The sequence below is a fragment of the Arabidopsis lyrata genome (assembly GCF_000004255.2).
Source record: "Arabidopsis lyrata subsp. lyrata unplaced genomic scaffold ARALYscaffold_8, whole genome shotgun sequence".
Taxonomy (NCBI): Eukaryota; Viridiplantae; Streptophyta; class Magnoliopsida; order Brassicales; family Brassicaceae; genus Arabidopsis; species Arabidopsis lyrata.
The window spans coordinates 13,813,543-13,834,646 of NW_003302548.1; the positions used below are offsets into that span (position 1 = coordinate 13,813,543).

General features: G+C 33.3%; 2 protein-coding genes across 2 annotated transcripts; one reads left to right on the forward strand and one right to left on the reverse strand.

Moving 5' to 3' along the window:
• Nucleotides 1-7,096: 7,096 nt before the first annotated feature.
• Nucleotides 7,097-10,166, reverse strand: LOC9300128 (adenine/guanine permease AZG2). The gene has a single exon (XM_021024729.1). It carries the CDS (start codon nucleotides 9,129-9,131, stop codon nucleotides 7,491-7,493), a length of 1,641 nt encoding a protein of 546 aa, XP_020880388.1. The 5' UTR covers nucleotides 9,132-10,166; the 3' UTR covers nucleotides 7,097-7,490.
• Nucleotides 10,167-16,029: 5,863 nt separating this feature from the next.
• On the forward strand, nucleotides 16,030-20,973 carry LOC9301858 (kelch domain-containing protein 4). The gene is made up of 20 exons (XM_021015470.1): nucleotides 16,030-16,262; nucleotides 16,464-16,550; nucleotides 16,650-16,718; nucleotides 16,816-16,948; nucleotides 17,031-17,077; nucleotides 17,161-17,247; nucleotides 17,682-17,743; nucleotides 18,028-18,070; nucleotides 18,173-18,253; nucleotides 18,339-18,452; nucleotides 18,642-18,747; nucleotides 18,829-18,892; nucleotides 19,040-19,082; nucleotides 19,249-19,497; nucleotides 19,588-19,749; nucleotides 19,845-19,970; nucleotides 20,096-20,245; nucleotides 20,342-20,428; nucleotides 20,545-20,613; nucleotides 20,707-20,973. Exons 1-20 carry the CDS (start codon nucleotides 16,131-16,133, stop codon nucleotides 20,803-20,805), a joined length of 2,010 nt encoding a protein of 669 aa, XP_020871129.1. The 5' UTR covers nucleotides 16,030-16,130; the 3' UTR covers nucleotides 20,806-20,973.
• Nucleotides 20,974-21,104: the final 131 nt, after the last annotated feature.

The following is a 21,104-nucleotide window of genomic DNA, read 5'->3' on the forward strand; positions in this document are numbered from 1 at the left end:
GTGTATATTTTTTTCTGTCGACAGAATATATATATATATATATATATAAAATCAAACAAATATGATAAAAAATCATAATTTTAAATCTTAACAAAATCTTCTAAATATCTATATTATTAATTGTGGCGGATTTTAATTTTGTAATTAATATTAAAAAAATTTAATTGTGTTTGCTTATATGGATAGTAGAGAATTAATGATGAGGTTATTTGGATACATATATATTAGTAATGACATTCTTTGTAAATACTTACTAAAATAAAGGTTACTCACTAAGATATACTTCAAAAATAGTAATATAAATTGGAGAAAATTTATAAAAGCACACAGAAACACCAAAAACTTCTATTTGTTTTGTTTTAGGAAGTTTAGGGGTTTTTTTATTTTAGTTGATCTTGTCTATATTCTTAAATTTTTGGTTTTTAAATTACTAATATATCAACAATTATAAGCCAAATAAAGAACAACATTAAAAAGCTGTTGACAAAAGAAAAAGAAAAAAAATCAACATTAAAGACAATAGGACATAATTAAACTCACTATAAATTGAAAAATGTAATAAATTATCTCAAATTTTTTTAAGAAAATTAAAAACATCAGGCGGATTTACAGTTCTTAACCAATCAAAATCCAAACCAAACACTTGATAAAAAAACAACCAAATGGGGTTTTAAGGTAAACCATAACAAAAAAAAAAATTCACCTAACTCTGGTTTATTTGGTTGGTTTTTTTTTCTTGGGTAAGGTTTGTTTGCCCACACGTAGTAGTTTATTGATCAGTGATCTAGGGTCGATAATGTGACTTGGTTCATTTGCCATTTTTGCAGAGATTCTTGTACTTTTTACACCTTCTAATTCTAAAATATTTATTATTAGGATATATTTGTGTGTTTGATGAGTGGTATAATTAAGATTGATTTTATGCCAAGGCAACGCCTCCTCAAATTATGTGTTCTGGCTTCTATACCAAGGTGAGTTAATAGATAAAAATTATGTTTTGGATTTCCCGTTTTCCCATATTTGTTCCTCCAATTTCGTAGATCTGCAACTGCAACCGAGTTTTCGCCAATAGTCACAATAGTCACACCTCTAACTCCTACTGCACTCACCTCAGCTGCTACATGAAGTCTGTCACTAAAAGTACTTTTGAGATAGAGAGTAACATTAAGCATATTCTTGAGATGGGCCGTGGAAACTGGAGCTGTGAGTTAGTTACCTATGTATAATGTATTCCATATAAGACATATTTCATCTCTGAAAGAGCTATAGGATATCTTTACTCAGTTAGTTTTACAGACCTTCAACTTTGTGTTTATAGCAAGGTAATGTGTACTTTGAAAACTGATAATTTATGTTATATAGGGAATCCCGGTGGAAACTAAAAATCCTTTGTCTATGCCACAAAGTCAAGAACATACAGCTCCGCTGCGACAAAATCAAGAACATGCACGCGCAGATTGCAAATCCTCAACCACAGATTCAAGAACTTACAGCTCCAAGCCAACAACATGTCCAGAGCCGTTGTTTTATCATCTAGAGGTAATACACTTATATAATTTACACTTATTTATGAGAGAGTAAACATAGTAAAATGCACATGCGGATACGTTATTTCACCACTTTTTTTTTTTCAGCTTTGATTTTTTTGGATTTTTGACCTATAATGTTATTAAAAGTATTTTTGGCCTAAAATGTTTTTTGATATTTCGTTTATGAGTTTATAACAATCAACAAATAACGTTGGACCGGCTCTGCTCTGGGTGGTCCAAAATCGAAGCGAGTCACCACGATTTTGTGTAAATTGGTCATGCAAATAGGTCAAGTGGTTTAAGAGCTTAACTGAGCATGCAAATAGGTTTTTGAAATACCCTAATACCCAATGTCTTTAATTCATAAGTTTAATCGTTTAAATTACTTGCATTTTTATTTTAGAATCTGAAAACCAAACAAACAAACTTTCCGCTTTAGCTAAGAACGAATCTCGGAAATCTTTTGTGTACCATTGGTTCTTGTGGATCGACCCCGTATATACTACCTTGCGGTTAAGTGTATCGGGTAATTACTCGAGCAATCAGACGACAAGAATGAAAATCCGTACAATAATCCATTTGATGAGTTTTAGCGGTTTACGGATGAAGACCTCTCAAATGTCATGGCAAACCTTAACCCCAATTTGATGGACATGGCATTTCTCGAAAACTCGCCTCCGCATGTCTTTCCTATATTACCCATGGATGTTGATGAAACTCAGTTGCTTCATGAACTTGATCTTTCAATCACTTAAACTAAGCACGTTTGAACCATCGAATGATGATCTTATTAATAAAATCATCAACAATGAGTGATTGAAAGATCAAGTTCGTGAAACAACTTAGTTTCATCAACTAAAAATGGAAAGGAAAAGCTATATAAACAGAGAAAGATCACATACATATGTTGTTCAAGCTTAGTTTAAATCTTCATAAGTCTATTATGTGTTTTTTTGTTTATCTTTGTGGATTTGATCCCTAAGTACTAATGTGCACTTGTGGTCAATATTAAAGGTAAAACTTTTCTAGGTAAAAATAAGTAATTTGATGGAAGTTTAACTGTTTTGCACGGTGAGTCAATTAGTACAAATCTATGTGACTTCTGGTGCAATCATCCGCTCTTGAAGATGACAAGAATGAAAATTTGTACAATAATCCATTTGATGAGTTTTAGCGGTTTACCGATGAAGACCTCTCAAATGTCATGGCAAACCTTAAAAGATATGGCTGTCTTTTATCAACGACGGGTTTACCATATCTTAGGACATGTTAGAACAATCGAATGATGATCTTAACAAAAACATCAACAGTTAGTGATTGAAAGACTAAGTTTGTACAACAACTTAGTTTCATCAACTATAAAGAAAAAGGAAACACCAGGTAAACATAGGGAAATGTGACGACAATAGAATTATTGTCCACACTTTATGGTAATCACGACACTGACGTTCAATTTTAAAAAATTTCTATGTATGTATAAGTGATCTCATTGGTGAGTTGAAAAATAGAGAAAATTTTATAAATGAAAATCTTTGATAAATAGAGAGTTTAAAATCTTATGTAAAACTAATGATATTACCAAAATCAACAGATCAATTTAATTGATTTGGGGAACATCATAAAAAAACAAACCAATAAATATCTAAGTTAGGGATATCATAAAAACCCAAAGCCATAAATCTAAGTTGAGCACAATATGAAAAACTTATCTTAGATGGTTTTTAATGTGGGCGATAGTATGAAATCAAGAAAAATACAATAAGTACCAATCAAAAATAAAAGAACGGATTCGAGAAAAGTAAAACTAAAAACTCAACTATGGAAAATAATCTAACATAAAGGTAGATGAAATCCACTTATAGATACATAGAGAATTGTTTCTGTTGAACTAATTCAAAAATAAAATTAAAATTAAAACCTTTTAGAACAAACATAAAGCTTTACATTACTATTAATATATATGGCATATAGCATGTTTACTTCGAAAGAGTGTGGACGATATTTACCTATTATATATACATGAAAATAATTCTGAAAAGCTCTCGAAGGATTGATTTCATGTTTGCCTTTATGGTTTCTGTAAGATATAAATCATCTAAAAATAGATCCCACATATAATATTTCATCTATCTTGATGAAAATATATAATGTTTTATGAATAAATATAAAAGTTATAGTAGTATATGTGTATAGAAAAAACAATTTGGGGTAGATATGTTTATTGTAATGAAAGAAAGAGCTACTATTTATAAAAAAATGAGTTTAGGTTACTAAGAGTTTTAATAGGTGATGATATTATTTCGTACTTCATACGTTATTAATTCATAAGTTATTAGGATTTCAGTTGAACTGCCTTATTCAATTTTTTTTTACTCAATTAGTGAAAGTAAACGTTACATGGTTTGTAGTTGTGTTTTTTTAATTTAAATTTTGTATCTTAAGTGTGCTTTGATGAGAGGACTTACTAGTGCGGTTGCTAAATTTTGGTGGAGTTCAAATGGAGATTCCAGAGGTATGCACTGGATGGCTTGGAACAAGTTGTGCAATAGTAAATCGGAAGGAGGGTTAGGCTTTCGGCATGTAGACGATTTTAATTCAGCCATATTAGCTAAACAATTATGGCGGTTGATTACGGTTCCAGATTCCCTTTTTACGAAGGTGTTTAAAGAGCGATATTTTCGAAAATCCAATCCCTTGGAAAATACTAAATCATAGTCCCCATCATATGGATGGCGCAATATCTGTTCAGCTAGATCTCTGGTTAATAAAGGACTTATTAAAAGGGTCGGAGCGGGGACATCCATCTCAGTTTGGGAGGATCCCTGGATTTCAGCTCAATTCCCGAGACCAGCAAAGAGTAATGGTTCACTTGTTGACCCATTGTTAAAAGTAAACAATCTTATAGATAGTTGGTCGAATTTTTGGAATATTGCTCTCCTACAGGAGATCTTTGATCCATAAGATATCGCCATCATAAGTGCCCTACCTGTGGGTGCGCTAACTAAGGAGGATACACTGGGTTGGCATTTTACAAAATCCAGAAAATATACAGTCAAATCGGGATATCATACCGCACGGTTAGGAAATTTGGAGACAAATTTCTCATTGATTGGTCCAGACATCAAACCGTTAAAAGCACATTCTTGGCAAGTGCATTGTCCACCTAAGATATGTCATTTCTTATGGCAAATTTTAACGGGTTGTGTACCAGTTACGAAAAATTTACGGAGAAGAGGAATTGATTGTGATACGGTTGTGCCAGATGTGGCGAACCAGTGGAAACAATCAATCATACACTCTTTCAGTGCCACCCGGCACGACAGGTTTGAGCACTCTCTCAGATTCCTACAGCAATGGGAATTTTTCCAACGGATTCTATTTTTGCGAATTTGGACCATTTATTTTGGAGAATACCTTCGGAATTTGACTCTTCAGCCTTCCCATGGATTATCTGGTATATATGGAAAGCAAGGAATGAAAAAATATTTGAAAATATTGATAAAGATCCGTTGGAGGTATTACGGTTAGCGGAAAAAGAAGCACAATTGTGGTAGTCTGCCCAAATTGAGCTTCATCATGAAACTCATGGTTCCGTGGAATTGGTAAATCGGTCTCGAGTGGGGAATACTTCACTTGACTCGAATTATTCAGGATACCGTTGCTTTGTGGATGGATCGTGGAAAGAAAGTGATAAGTTCTCTGGTACAGGATGGTTCTGTACATCATCAAACGGAGAGCCGCCAACCATGGGAGATGCAAATCTCCGTCGAAGTTTATCTCCATTACATACCGAGTTTGAGGCCCTTCTCTGGGCGATGAAGTGTATGATAGGTGCAGATAATCAAGAGGTAGAGTTCCTTACAGACTGTTCTGATCTGGTTAAGATGGTGTCTTCTCCAACCGAATGACCGGCGTTTTCAGTGTACTTGGAGGAATTTCAGAGCGACAAGGAAGAATTCTCATCATTCTCTTTATCTTTAATTTCTCGCAATGCTAATGTAAAAGCGGATCATTTGGCACGAAAAATTCGTACAAAACCGCTTCATATCACATTTGTAAACAACATTCTACAAGAATGGCTCTTTTGAGCTCTAATTAATTTCGGATGACAAAAAAAAAAAACGTAACATTTATTAGTCTATATTATTTCCTTGCATTTAACCTTGTAGTAATTAATGTTTATAAAAATTACATAAATGCATACTCATAGAGGAGTATGATCTTTTTTTACTTTAAATGATGAAAAACAAATCAAATAAATATTAGGGAAAATGTGTAAAGTAGATGTATTAATTATGTGATAGTAAATAGATAAATATTTTGGCAAAACAAATTAGATACATGTCAAGTGACTATCTTTTTTTTTTACTTTAAGTGATGAAAAATAAATCAAATCAAATGTAGAAAAATGGTTAAAGTAGATGTATCAAGTATGTGACAGTAAAAAATAATATTTTTGGTAAGAAAAGTTAGATAAAAATTTAGATTTGAAAATAGAGCGATATATATTGTAGGAATTTTCATACCGACTTTTTGACGACTTTTCGTAAGAAAATTACTTCTAATTTCCTACAATATAATAATTTTGTAAAAAAAAAACTCGTAGAAATCTCGTAGAAAATCATTCCTACCAAAAAATTCATATGAAACTTTGGTAGGATTTGACCATGTTTTCTTGTATCATACATGTCAAGTGTACCAATCGGGTAAATAAAATATGTTTTTTTAGAATTAAGATTGACATATAATTGTCAAACTTATAGTTTAAAATAAATCAAAAAAAACATAGTAAAATTGAAAGATGATATGTATCACCTAACAAGAGAGTAAAAAACGTGCAATGTTAGGAAAAGTTTAAAAATAAACTTTCTCATGTTATTAAGAAACGTTAGCTTCAAAACTAGAATCAGTAACAACACTATTCGTGTTACAGAATTTTAGTCATGTTTCTTTCAACCATTTGTATATATACATTTCTATTAAATTACAAACTACATACAATTTCAACAATCTTATGAATTAAATCAAACAATCAAAAATAAATCTTTACTCTTCATCTTCCTAAAAGTAATCTCAGTAGTCAGTATCAAGCCCAAACCCATCAAACTTCCTCATATCAACAACCTCACATCTCTTGAACAAACCCACCAATGGTTTCAGATATTTTCCATTGTTGGGAACTTCAGATATTTTTTTGAAGTGTGGTTTCCAGGCTTTCATGTTATATTTTTTTGTTAATTGTGGGGATTCCAATGACTTTTTAGGCACAAAGACTAATTTCGCGAGACCTTGCATTCGGGTACGTGTTCAGAAATATTTCCAAATTTAAAGTACGGTTAAGTGACCAAGACGAGTCGAATCTAGGACTCTTCCACTTGGGAGTTATCACTATGCCAAAACGACTTGGTTAGGCCGTTATGACATTTGCAAACAAAAAGGAGAAATTTTTTTGTTATTTGTTGCTACAATCTTAAAAACGTTGTTTTTCCCAAGGGTCCCATAGGCATATATACTTACTTTTGGTTTGGAAGTATTTATAATCAAAGCAGTTTACTATAATAAATAGATTTACAAACTTGAATCGTGTTAATTTAATTTAAATTATCTTAATACCAATTTCTGAAGGACCCAAAAGTCTTTGATTGAAATATGCTACAAACAAAAGAAGCATTTTGTTGAAGCATAGAACCCTACGAACAATGCATGCACAAGCAGCCATGAATTACAATACACGTTCATGGCAGCTGATGCATCCAATGTTACTTCACTACTCTCTCCTACGCAAACTAAACCAAAACAACAAGAACATAAAATAAAGTGGGAAAAAATAAACCCACACCGACCATTCATGACGGGTCTTTGCTTGGTCATCCAACGACTGACCATGTGAAAAGTTCCACCACTTCCGGTACACACACACACCACTAAAACCGGCTTCGTGACATCGGTTATCGTCAACAATCAAACGATCTCGACGGTAGCAACGGAGGAAACTTGATTATGCTCTCTCATAACCCGTTTCCTAACACCATTAAGCCACTTTGCAACTCCCAAAACGACATCGTACATGCTTAAAGCAAGATATATACCAATACCAGCAATAATCCCATTAGCAATGGAATAAGTCAACGGCATAAGCAAGATCGTTACAAATGCCGTCACGGCTTCTTTAGTCTCTCCCCATCTAATATCTTTTACAACTCCCATCATCATCACACCAACCATCACCAACGACGGCCCAACCGCCCACCTCGGCACGTTAGTCACTAACGGCGTCAAAAACATCGACGCCAAGAAATACACTCCTACAATAACGGCCGTTAGCCCCGTTTTCCCTCCTTCTTTCAACCCCGCCGAAGACTCCACGAAAGTCGCTGTCGTTGTAACCCCTAACGCCGATCCCACCACGGAGGAGCCGGCGTCCACTAAGTAAGCCGCGTACTCTCCTTCGAACTTCCCGTCTTCCACGAACCCTCCGATCTCAGCCATCGTGTAGAGTACTCCGGTCGTGCCAAGGAGGTCAACGTAAAAGAGTGTAGCGAACGCAACCCAAACCTCGCTCTTTCTAAACTCCGTGAAGCTTATAGCTCCTAACGTTGACTGGATCTTGTGAAAGTCAACGATTTTTGTGAAGTAGTTATAGTTTGAGTCTCCAAGAGGAGTGTGTGGAAAGATTGTGACTTGAGTGCCTCTAATCCAAGAAACAGCCGTAACGAACACGATTCCGTAAATCATACTACCTTTGACGTTCTTCATTAGACCAAAGCTCGTTATGAGAAACCCTACAACGGCTAACCAAAACGTAGGACTCTTCATTTTCCCTCCTAAGCAAGCTCCAGTGACATAATCCGTCTCTGCGCAAGCGGTTAATGTCACTAGAGTTGACTTATCCGGTCCCACGAGGCCAATACCCTGGTTCATCTGCAAACCGACAAAGGCTATGAACATTCCTATACCAACCGCGCAGGCCAGTCTCACCGTTTGAGGGATGAGACGAGCTAGTTTCCCGCGGAGTCCTAAAGCGGAAACCGCTAGAAACGCGCATCCTTCAAGCAGCACGATGGCCATAGCGGTATGGTAAGAGATTGAACCAGAGCCACGAAAGCCGACTACGTTGTATGCGATGTAAGCATTGGCTCCCATACCCGGAGCAAGTCCAAAAGGGAGATTAGCTAACAAACCCATTGCTAATGAACCAACCATGGCTGATAAAGAAGTAGCCACAACGAGGTCCTTTTTAACCCTAGCAAGACATTCTTCGTAGCCTGGATTAGAACCAAGGACGCACTCTGGACCGGGTGCTGAAGAACCGGCCACAGCGGAGCAGTCGTGGAAGGAGCAAGTGGCACCGGAGTCGGCTAAGATATTGGCGTTAACAGTAATGATATAAGCCATGGTGAGGAATGTGGCGGTTGCAGCTCGTAGTTCGGTTGTGAAAGTTGTTTTCCTTGCTTCTAGTTTGAAGAAACGACCGGCGAAGCTCTTGGAAACGGTGTCGTTTAAGTGTTTCTTCATGTCGCTCCACGACTTGCATAACTTCTTCTCTCTACCCATGGCTAATAATAATGAGGAATATAGGGAGCAAATGCAGGAGGATGTCATGCATATATATACTAATAATATAAATACAAAAAAATATGTGAACACAAACTACAATATTCAAGTTGACAAAAAAGAAACTCAAATATGATCAAATTGCAAAGAAAACAAAGATATTAATTTTTCTATTCAACTAAGAAAAATTAATACAGAAAGCTTCACAACCACGTGACACTCTCTTGTATCTATGGAAGGGAAAATCTAAATATCTAAGCCTATTTTGACCGAATTTTTATGATTAGAAAACTGTTACTTTTTCGGGTTACAAATTTACAATAGATATAGGACCAAACAAGTCGTTGTCTAAAAAGCTAGGCATTGGCTTCGGTCCAAGACCAAGAATCAAATCAATTTTTTTCTTCTATATTTGGTTAACTTGACAAAACAGAATTAAAAGAAAAAGAAATTAGCTAGGCATTGGCTTCGGTCCTAAAAACTAAATGATGTTCGATCCTCCACTGAAATATTACGTAGCATTAGAGTATATTTAGCTTTCAATTCTTCTACTCTTAATGCTGATTCCTGACAAAATATTGATACCCGTATACTCTTAATACATGTTTTTTTTTTCGATTGGCACTAGATTATTATCAGTGGTTCAGTGAAGTTTTCTTTGTGTTTCACATCTTAAATAGACGAGTTTCCACTAAATTTTTCATTAGCAAATCACCAAGTATCAAGATTTGTCTCCCGTTGTCTATTTGTTTTTTTTTTTTTTTTTTTTGTTAAAGGTCTCCCGTTGTCTATTTAAACGACATGTTAAAAAAATACAGCATATAATTGTATTTATTTCATCATAACATTTGCTTACTAGCTTTAAAATTCTTATTTTATCTAACTAGATTCCTCAATCATATTTATAAATTTGTGTGTAAAATATTTTTATCGCACCGTCGAAAATCGAACCCTACTTTTCTGTTGGATAATAGATAGCTGGATAAACACTCGTAGAGATGTTTCATATATGTCAAGTTGTGATACAAAAAGAGCTAAAACCATAACGGATCATTAGCACTTAGTTGACTACGTGAATCGATTATTGTCTAATTGATGTAATATAATTGGTAAGACTTTTTTTCATTAACTTTAGTTTTCCTATATAGATATTAATGGAATAATTGAAATAAGTGTACTTGTTGTTAATTGATAAAACCTATATGAAATACAGAATTTCAAACAACTTTGTCTAATACAATATTGATTTCCTCGGAACTAATTTTATTATATACATGCACAAAAAGCTAAATTAATCATTAAGCCACAATACTCCACATGGACTTGGTTTTTGTCCCCAAAACTTTTTTCGTCCTCGCAGCTCGTGAGATTCCATCGGTCGAATTTCACAATCTGTAAACTATAGTTTATTAAAAGAGAAATAAAGATAGATTTTTGTCTCATTCTATATTAACTTATAACCCACCTATGTTCTTTTCAACAAAAAGATAAAGTGGCACATAGGCCTGCTCTTATTTTATGCAGTTTAACGTAAGGAAGTTTGTGCCATAGCATTCTGCTTATAATTGTCGAATAACACTGATCGCTTATTAACCAGAAAAAAAAATTAGGTTCATGGTAACTAGAGGAAGATATATCAGTGTAAAAATTAGGTTAATTGTAAAAAAAGAAATTGCTGAAACTCCAAGTTCTGAGTAGGAAGATTTTTTTGTTTACTATCAAAATAGATTTTAATATGTTCTAGCTTATAACTAGATTAGAATTGAACATCTGAAATTACCGAAACAATATTCGTATAACTGGTTAAGTCAATTTTGCTTGGTTAAATTGCAAACATTTAAACTAATTTTGTTTGTGATAAACAAAAATGTGACACGTAAAACCAAAAAGGAAAAGAAAAGAATGTCACTCGTAATTTTGTTTAAAGTTAAAAACAGCAGAGAATGCCTTCGTAAATTTCCTCAGACGTCAAGATCATCGTCCATCGATGAAGAAGATTCACTAGCTAAAAACAAATTAAGTAACAATAATACTACTAATTATCTTTTCTTCTTCTTTTTTCGCCAAGTGGAAATAATACTAATCCTTCAGTACAAATTTAATATTAGAAAATTGCATATTAATTGTTCCGATTAATATAATCTTTCTCATTGTAAGAGTATACGTTTAACTATTCCATGAAAATAATTCAAAGTATAGATGAATCTATATAATATAACAATTGCCATGCGTATGTGTAAATTATTCTAAAGTAAGAGCAGTGTATATTTTAGTTTCATTAAGAACTAGATCGAGAAGAGGGTTACTCTTTTAAGAAAAAGTAATTTGGAAAGAAAAACATTAATTAACATGTGAAATAACCTTTGTGCAGAAAGGATAAGAGAATAATATAATTGGGATTCTGTTGTTTGTAAGAAAATTTTGAAAGGGACTGAAATCATATATATATTATTCAAAGTTTATGGAGTAATCTACTGTATTTATATATTTATTCTCGAAAAAGCTTTGTTATTTGAACTATGAATTTGTAGATCCGCAGTCTTGTTGGACGTGTTGAATCTTTTGACGATGACATATAAAGTAAAGAGGTTCAGCAAACCAAAATTAGATGAAAAAATCGAGTGAAACTAGATGATTGTTGAGCATAAAATTGGTAATGCATGAGATTCAGTTCTTCCAACGTTCAGTATTATAATTATGTATCTACGACTAGATTTTAACCCGCGGTACACCGCGGGGCTATATTTTCTTAAAAAAATCAAAATGTAATTTGTTTGATAGATTATTTTGATTGTTAATTTTAAGATTTCACCCGTGGTATACTATCTTTTATAAATATCAACCCAAACCCGTCCCATCATATTACCCGTCCCGTGAAATTAAACATCATTTAGTTATTTTTCTTTTTAATAATACTTTTATTTAAAAGCTATATAATTCAAGTCAATTTAAAAATTTCTTTTAAATGGTTCCCATAAGATATATATACATATATATTAAATTTGTATAGAGTTGAAATAATATTAATATTACAAACTTTTTATATAATTTAAATATTATAAATATTTTTTAAAATATGCAATATATATTTTTTGTTATTGAATAAGAGGATATTATGTGTAAGAAATGTAGAAAATAAGAGTTTAATATTTTTATTATGGAGTCGCAAGAAAAATCTTTTATTTCTATACATGTTATTCGTTTATTAATAATAAAAGAAAACAAATCCTTTAAATTAGATATTAACTAAAATAAACGCACCATAATTACTTATTAAGTAACAACCAATAAATTTCACCAAAAAATAGGTAACAACCAATAAATTCTAAACGTAGTAATTAAAGAATGAGATATTAAAAAAAAATATCAAATAAGATATAAGAATCTTAAAATAATTGAATATCTAAATAATTTAATTGTTAGTGTCGATTTTAATACCTTCATTAATGTGGATTTTTTTTATTCTCGAAAAAGCTTTGTTATTTGAACTATGAATTTGTAGATCCGCAGTCTTGTTGGACGTGTTGAATCTTTTGACGATGACATATAAAGTAAAGAGGTTCAGCAAACCAAAATTAGATGAAAAAATCGAGTGAAACTAGATGATTGTTGAGCATAAAATTGGTAATGCATGAGATTCAGTTCTTCCAACGTTCAGTATTATAATTATGTATCTTAGATTACATTTAATTACAAACTTATTAGGCCCAAAAAAGTATATATTATTCGCAAACAAGAAAATCAAGCACACCGATCCTCTTAATATACCGTTGTTTCTTTCACATGTACTCTTCAGAACCAATCAAACATGAATTATATTCTATATGAATTCAAAGCTTAACCATATATATGAAGTTGTTTTTGATAGGTTTCTAATAGTGGTAACCCATTTATTTCCAATGATATATTTTTATTAAAATTCTATCATGGTGTCCTCTAAATATATTTTTAGATTTGCTATTGTATATCTAAACCTTAACTATAATTTTTTTAATTTATATAAAATTGTTCTATAATACTCCATCCGTTTCGTTTTAGTTGTCGTTTAAGGTTTTTTCACACAAATTAAAAAAATCATTTAATTTTCTGTTTTACCCTTTATTAATATATTTTATAAAAAATTTCATTGGCCAAAACATTAAGACAGTAGGGATAAAACTGGAATTTTCACTAAACATTTGCATTGAAAACCTAAAACGACAACTATTATGAAAGAAAATTTAAATCTTAAAATGACAACTAAACTGAAACGGAGGGAGTATTATTTTATGACAACCAACGGAGATTGTAAATTCCAAGGAGACCGAAAATAAATGCACTGCTTTTAGAAAAAAACTCAGTCTTTACTCTGATCAAAGGATAGTTCTTGTATATGTGACAATGACATGCTTCTTGTTGAACATGTCGTTTCAAAGAATCAACTTTCAGCTATCAATGGATGAACTTTCATTCACCTTCAATGTTCAAATCATTCTCTTGTATTAGTTCACCAAGATCTAGCCAAAATAATGTTTTATAGTTGACAATATCGCTATATATTCATTTCCCCACAAATCCAACCAATAATTTGTTATTTTAGTTTTAAATTCAATGAATCGTAAAAAATAGCTAATTAAATGTACAAATGTATAGAATTATATTTTTATTTGTACATGTTATTAAGTGTATAAATGTATATTAATATATATATATATATATATATATTTTATATATATTTTATTCGTACATCTCACTAAATGAGCAAATGCAAATTAAATAAATAAATAAATATATATTCGTACATCTCATTAACTATACAAATGTATAGAAATATGAGACCTAAATCTAATAATTATTTTGACAATTTTTTATAATTTCATTTTTATATAAAAAAGCTCAATACAAAAATCCGACTATAATTAAAACAAACTAAAAATTGAATTAAAACAAACTAAAAATTGCTCTCATAAGAAGATCAAAATTAGAGCCATAATAAAATTATTTGGGTCTTCAGCATGGACTACTAGGCCTTATTTGCTAACAGAAAAACCCTAGGATATCTCTTAGGGATCTTTTGGATGATACCGGCGGCGACGGCGGTGGCTGTAATTTGGCGACGAACCAAAGCCAGTTGGACAGACTTTTGAAGGCTGGTCTCTCTGCCTGCAGCGATGCCATCTGCTAGAGTAGGTGCTTGCATCTCCAGCAGTTGACTATCAGCTTGTTGTGCTTCTACTTTAGCAGTTGTCAGGGCTGTTCTAAGCTTTCTCATATCGTAGAATCTCTTCTGATGGATAAGATAAGCACCGACAAGAGTTTAGTGAGAATAACATAGCCTTCTCTAGCTACCATCAGTAAGAATTCTACATGAACATGGTTTGCACAGTGAAATCTTCAATGACTAAGTAAATCGCGACTGTGATAGCGACTCCGCCAAGAATTATGAAAAACAATTTGAACGAGGTTTAAGTCTTGGAAGACATGGTGTAATGAATTCGAACATGTTAACTACCAAATAGATGAGTGCCACAGTCCCCAAGGCAACTAACTTTCCGGCTATAACCTCGGTTTTATTAGTAGCCTTTATAGGAGCAATCGGTCCAACAACATTTTCTTCTCCTGCTTCAGGATTAATAGTAATCTTGATGAGGACGAACACCAATGTTATGAGAAGAAATCCTAAAATAGTGGCATGCACAACAGACAATAGAAAAGACAAAATTTTGATATATTGTTTAGGAAAGATCCAAAAAATTTATATACGAAAAATTGAATGAACTTTGCAAACAAATTACGTTCGGGTTGTAGCATCAATTTTTAAGTAAAACAAAGTTTAATAATACCAGAATATTCTACCAAAATTTTTAAAAGAATATATAAATAAATAGGAACTTTTGTTAATTGTCAACAAATATAACAATAGCCACTGACTAGGAAAGTCAACATTTTGCGAAATAATTGGAGTGATTTCTGAAAATCATAAGTAATGCGATGGAGCATGTTTTGTATCACTAACTCATTTACACACATTTAAAATGTTTGCAATAACACATATATTCACCAAGTAGCACAAATGGAAGAATTTAGTTTTGTTGACTTTTTCATTTTTATATATTACTGTACTTTGATATAATTTACAAGCTTTTTTGATATATACTCTATGAAATTATATGTAAAGGAACGAAATTTCGAAGAGCCATACATCAATTTGTGTGAAAATGCCATAAGGCGTATGTATGGTGCCAAATGGCGTATTTGACTATTGTAACATTTTGAGTTTTTTTTGTGAGGTTATAATCTATGCGAATATATTTTGTTCTTTTAATTAATTTTGGTGTTAAAGATATTAGTTTATCTATTAGAAATATGAAGCAAAAGAAACCATGTAAGATAATTTGGATCATATATAAATGCTGAATTTTTATAATTTTTGTTTCATAACAAAAACAAATCCAATTTAAACAATAACTTATGCATTTTTCTTGAAAGTCGAATATAGTGTTTAACCGGTTTACTAACACAAGATCGATGTAGAAATCGGCTAACGGTTATATGATTCAGGTTGGAAGTTTAATTTTTTTTTACTGATTCATGTTCAAAAATGCATGCTGCCATAGTTTTGTTTGAAATAGGGATTCGACGAACTGTTTAGGTTGATTTTGACCGTTTTCTCCGACATAATTCTAGTATTGATAATAAATGCCTATAAATTTGTACGAATCTCTTTTTTTTTTGTAATGAATTTTGATTTGAAGTTGAAATCATAACATTATAACTACAAAAAGATTTCAAAACAATCATGAGTTAGAAGCACCTTTGTAAACCTTTTTCTTACACTATTGGCAACTCATAATTCACTTTTTATATTCCATTGTGAAATTAAGAAGAAAAAAAGAGAGACAAAATGGGCCTTCAAATTTCCCTCCATAATATAACAAGATGGGCCTGGCCTTGTATATTCAATTCATCGTCTTCCTCTACCTTTGGTAAGAGAACTGTAGAAGAAGAAAGGGCTACTTCCATTGTAATCGCACTTCTTCGCTCTCAGCCTCCAAACACACATCAAACATGGGGAAGAAGACGAAGAAGCCTGGTAAAGGAAAGGAGAAAACTGAGAGAAAAACCGCCAAAGCCGATGAGAAGAAAGCTCGTCGAGAAGGCAAAAAGCTCTCTCCTGAAGATGACATCGACGCCATTCTCGTAATTTACTCTCTTCCTTAGATTCTGATTGGGTTGTGTGTATTGGTTTAAGCTTAGGAATCAGTGTATTGGGTTCTGCTCTGTTTATAGGTTTATGAACTATAATTGATTAAAAGAAACTTCTTTTAGTACAATAATTTTAACAACAACAAAAAAGTTTTAACATTTTGAGGTTCTGTAATATTGTATATTGTTTATCAGTTGAGCATACAAAAGGAGGAGGCTAAGAAGAAAGAGGTTCATGTTGAGGAAAATGTGGCAGCACCATCTCCTAGGTCAAACTGCTCGGTTAGGCTCTTACTCTGTTTTTCTTAAAGGTTGAAACTTTATTGATCTAAAGCTTTTGAATTTTGCCAAATTTGTGCTGATTGTTGAACATTTATGCAGCTCACTATAAATCCTTTGAAAGAGACTGAGTTGATACTCTATGGCGGTGAATTTTATAATGGCCAGAAGGTTAGCTTTCAAAATTTGGCTGCACAATCTTTTGTTTGTGTAGTTTTTACTTTCGTTGTTAAATCTTATGATCAATTTGTTTTCCATGTAAATGCAGACATATGTATATGGTGATCTCTACCGATATGATGTCGATAAGCAGGAGTGGAAGTCAATTTCAAGCCCAAACAGTCCACCTCCTCGTAGCTCTCATCAGGCAGTTGCTTGGAAAAATTATCTCTACATATTTGGTAGATGAAAAGATCTTTAGTTATTTCTTGCATTTTCATTCCTTTCGATACGTATTTGTAAGTTTCTTTTTTTGTTGATTAGGCGGTGAATTTACATCTCCAAATCAAGAGAGGTTCCACCACTACAAGGTGAGTTATATATATCTGTGTGTTTGCCAGTCTATTACTATTTCAATTTCTCAATTTTTTTTACCAATGGGTTTAATATATAGGACTTTTGGATGCTGGATGTGAAAACTAATCAGTGGGAGCAATTAAATTTGAAGGGATGTCCTAGTCCACGTTCTGGTCATCGCATGGTAAGTCTTTGATATATCCTGACCAATATGCCTTAAACTAAACAATGTATGTCGATAACATGCTGCTTGATTAAGTAGATAGAGTCTGACTTTGAATATACTATTCTTCCTCTAGCTGAAACACGAGTGGTGACTTTGGCAGTTTATTATTCAATGACCAAGCACTAAGACTAATTGCAGATAGTTAAGATTATAGAGATTATATCTTCATAATATTGTCATGTATTTTGTCATCAAGGTGTGAATCTGGAAGGGTTCTCTTTTATGTGCTGCTTAATTTTCAAACTCTCTTCTGTGATGAATATATAATTCTGCATTCTGCTATTTGAGCTGTCTTCTTAGTGGAGTTGTACATTATTAATCAGTTCTTGCCTTCCCTCTAGTAACCATCGCATCAAGTTCTCATCCTGCTCTTCTATAATCTACTTTTTCAGGTATTATACAAGCACAAGATTATAATTTTTGGTGGCTTCTATGACACTCTACGTGAAGTAAGGTAGTAATTCCTCATTCCGTTAGAAGTATATCTGGATGTTAATGTTATCTCTTCGTTAGTAGTTTTTCTCCCCTTTTATCATTCCCTAAATGTTTAATTATTCCGGATATCTGATTTATCCTTTTACAGTGAAGTAAGCAAGTTTAATAAATGAGATTAGACAAATATAAACCTTTTCTAGTAGCTCTAACAGATGAATGTGATTGAATATACATTTTCTCTAAGTTTTAATTTGATGTAACATCTTTATGAGTTAATTTTTGCCATCCACTACTCGTTTGCAGGTATTACAATGATCTCTATGTGTTTGACCTGGACCAATACAAGGTAAACCTACATTCCGTTGCAGAAGTTTCCACCCATTTCAATTCTTAGCTCTCCGGCAATTTGTACAACTTTTAGTGAATATAGTTGGCGTCTCTTTGATAGTGGCAAGAAATCAAACCTAAGCCTGGTGCCATGTGGCCTACAGCTAGAAGCGGCTTCCAGTTTTTTGTTTATCAAGATGAGGTTAGTTTACAATGCACATGTCTATATCATATTCTTTAAGTCCAAGCATAACCATTTATTTATAGGAAAGCCTTTCATGCTGCAGATATTCTTATATGGTGGTTATTCAAAAGAAGTCTCATCCGAGAAGAGCTCTGAGAAAGGAATTGTTCATGCAGATTTGTGGTCTCTTGATCCCAGGACTTGGGAATGGAACAAAGTATGTAATTCTAGATGGCATCACTTTTGGAGTTATTATACTGTTTACATGATAAAACTAGTATCACCGGGAGAGTAATACCCACACTTAGTTCATTTATGTTTTGCAATTTTTATTAATTAGAAGTTTTAACAACCCAGTTGATTTATCTATCTTCTTTCTTTGTCATGTAATAAAACTTGCACTTAGGTGAAGAAAATTGGGATGCCTCCTAGCTCCCGTGCCGGCTTTTCGGTATGTGTTCACAAAAAGCGTGCTTTGCTGTTTGGGGGTGTCGTGGACATGGAAATGGAAGGTCAGGAAATTGTATTCTAGTATCATTTTTGTATATCAGGATCTGTAAGTTGAATTATTGACATCTGTAAGTTTTTGGCAGGTGATGTAATGATGAGTTTATTCTTAAACGAACTCTACGGCTTCCAGTTAGATAATCGTCGCTGGTAAGAATCCAGTTGATGTTATTATGAGCACGGAAACTATGAAGTTTCTTCTCAAACGTACTTTTTGTTGTTGAAGATGCTTAGTTCTTAAAAATATGTTTAGTTTTTCATTTTGTATCACTTACTCTCAGTTTCTGTGGAGTTCAGGTACCCAATAGAGTTACGAAAAGAAAAATCAACAAAATACAAGGTATGACTACATCTACTATAGTTTTTGCTGCATGCTGTAATTACCTGTAACAGACAAAAACCAGCTGGTTATTCTCTTGCATCCATTGTTCAACTTTTATCCCGTGGGATGAGCCTTATGGTTAAGGCGTTTCAAATGAGTAGAAAACTTCTCTTCGTTTTTATAGGCAAAGAAGAATTTAGAGGCAAAACCTGTGGCATCTAATAATGATGATGAGATGGATTCAACAGAAGAAGATGAATCATCGGCCATGATTGAGCAAAGTGATGGAGTAGGCTCCTCGGATGGGATATCTGATCGTATGGCAGCAGGTCTAACTGTTGATGGAAATAGATCTAATGCTGAGTCTGATAAAAGTAAGGCTCTACAGGGAGCAAAAGCTAGACTAGATCCACAAGTTTCGGTCTCAGAGGAGGTTTGTTTTGGAAAAATTCATTAACATTGTGTAACTTCCGTTACGAGCTTTGGTGTCATCTTGTAAATCGTTGCAATTATCTCCTTGCAGGTTATAAAACCATGTGGACGTATCAATTCTTGTATGGTCGTTGGGAAGGATACCTTATACATATATGGTGGCATGATGGAGATAAAAGATAAAGAAGTTACTCTTGATGATTTGTATTCGCTTAATCTAAGCAAACTTGACGAGTGGAAGTGTATCATTCCGGTTTGTTTAACACCAATCTCCATTTTTCTGTCTTTTGATATCAATTGATAAAATATTGTGTAGACAATAAGTTTCTTGGTATGTCTTTACAACAGGCGACTGAAACTGAGTGGGTGGAAGTATCAGAGGACGAAGAAGGGGACGAAGACGAAGATGAAGATGATAGCGAAGATGAAGGAAACAGTGAAGAGTCTGATGAAGATGACGATGAAGAAGTAGAGGTACTATATGGTTTTACCTTTCCTTTTCTCTTAGCTTCTTAATCCGTCTGTCTTGTTGGCTTTGAATCTGGAGTGAGTCCTACACTATGGCTATATTTGACTTAATTTGGTTATGTTAAATCTAGGCAATGGATGTTGATGGATCAGTGAAAGTTGGAGAAGTTGTTGCAATGATAAAAGGAGAAGGAAAGTCCCTCCGAAGAAAAGAGAAACGAGCTCGGATAGAACAGATTAGAGCTAATCTAGGACTTTCAGATTCACAGAGAACCCCAGTGGTAAAATTGGCTTCGGCATTTCCTTTTGTTTCTGTTTTCTGAGAAGGAGATTCTGTTTGAAGCTCAACTAATTTGGTCATGTTGTTGTCTTTGAAGCCTGGAGAAACTTTGAAGGATTTCTATAAGCGTACAAATATGTACTGGCAAATGGCTGCCTACGAGCATACCCAACATACCGGCAAGGTATGCTTAATCTATGTGTTTCAGTCGAGCATATAATGACATGCATATTGTAGCAACTTTATTCTGTCCTTTGAATGAGTCATGACATTCGGATCCACATGTAATTGCCATTGTAGGAGCTGCGGAAGGATGGTTTTGATCTCGCAGAAACTCGGTATCTGGAACTCAAACCCATTCTAGATGAGGTGAGCTTATACCACATTAGTCTCTCCTTCTCTTCTCTCTCTATAGTGTTAAACCTGGCCCGAGATAATAATATGGTTGAATGTAATTTGCAGTTGGCAATACTTGAGGCCGAGCAAAAGGCTGAAGAAGCAGAAGGACCTGAAGCAAGTAGTAGCTCTAGAAAAGGAGGTATTGCAAAGAAGAAGAGATAAAGCTTTTGCAGCCTCAGCAGTAATTGTTATCTCAGTTTTGAATCTTTTTAGTTGAATGAAACCGTAACACTTATGGAAAGAGTGAAAATTTTGAGGAAAACTGCAAATTCCTACATGAATTATAACGATTTGTTATGATACAATACATACCCGAACGACTTGTGTTGATTCCTACATGAACTAAACTATTTTAGCTAAAACCTACACAAAACTTAATATAGACTTTGAAATGAAAATAAATAGAACAATAAAACGACGTCGGTTTTGTATTTATTTTCTCACTAGATAAACGATGAAAA

What these genes read in the sequence shown, in the direction of transcription:
- LOC9300128 (XM_021024729.1), bottom strand. Translation starts at nt 9,131, where the DNA reads ATGACATCCTCCTGCATTTGCTCCCTATATTCCTCATTATTATTAGCC.
- LOC9301858 (XM_021015470.1), top strand. Translation starts at nt 16,131, where the DNA reads ATGGGGAAGAAGACGAAGAAGCCTGGTAAAGGAAAGGAGAAAACTGAG. An exon ending in AGAGGTTCCACCACTACAAG is followed by an intron (nt 17,078 to 17,160) that starts GTGAGTTATATA and finishes TTTAATATATAG; the next exon opens with GACTTTTGGATGCTGGATGT. An exon ending in AAAAATCAACAAAATACAAG is followed by an intron (nt 19,083 to 19,248) that starts GTATGACTACAT and finishes TCGTTTTTATAG; the next exon opens with GCAAAGAAGAATTTAGAGGC.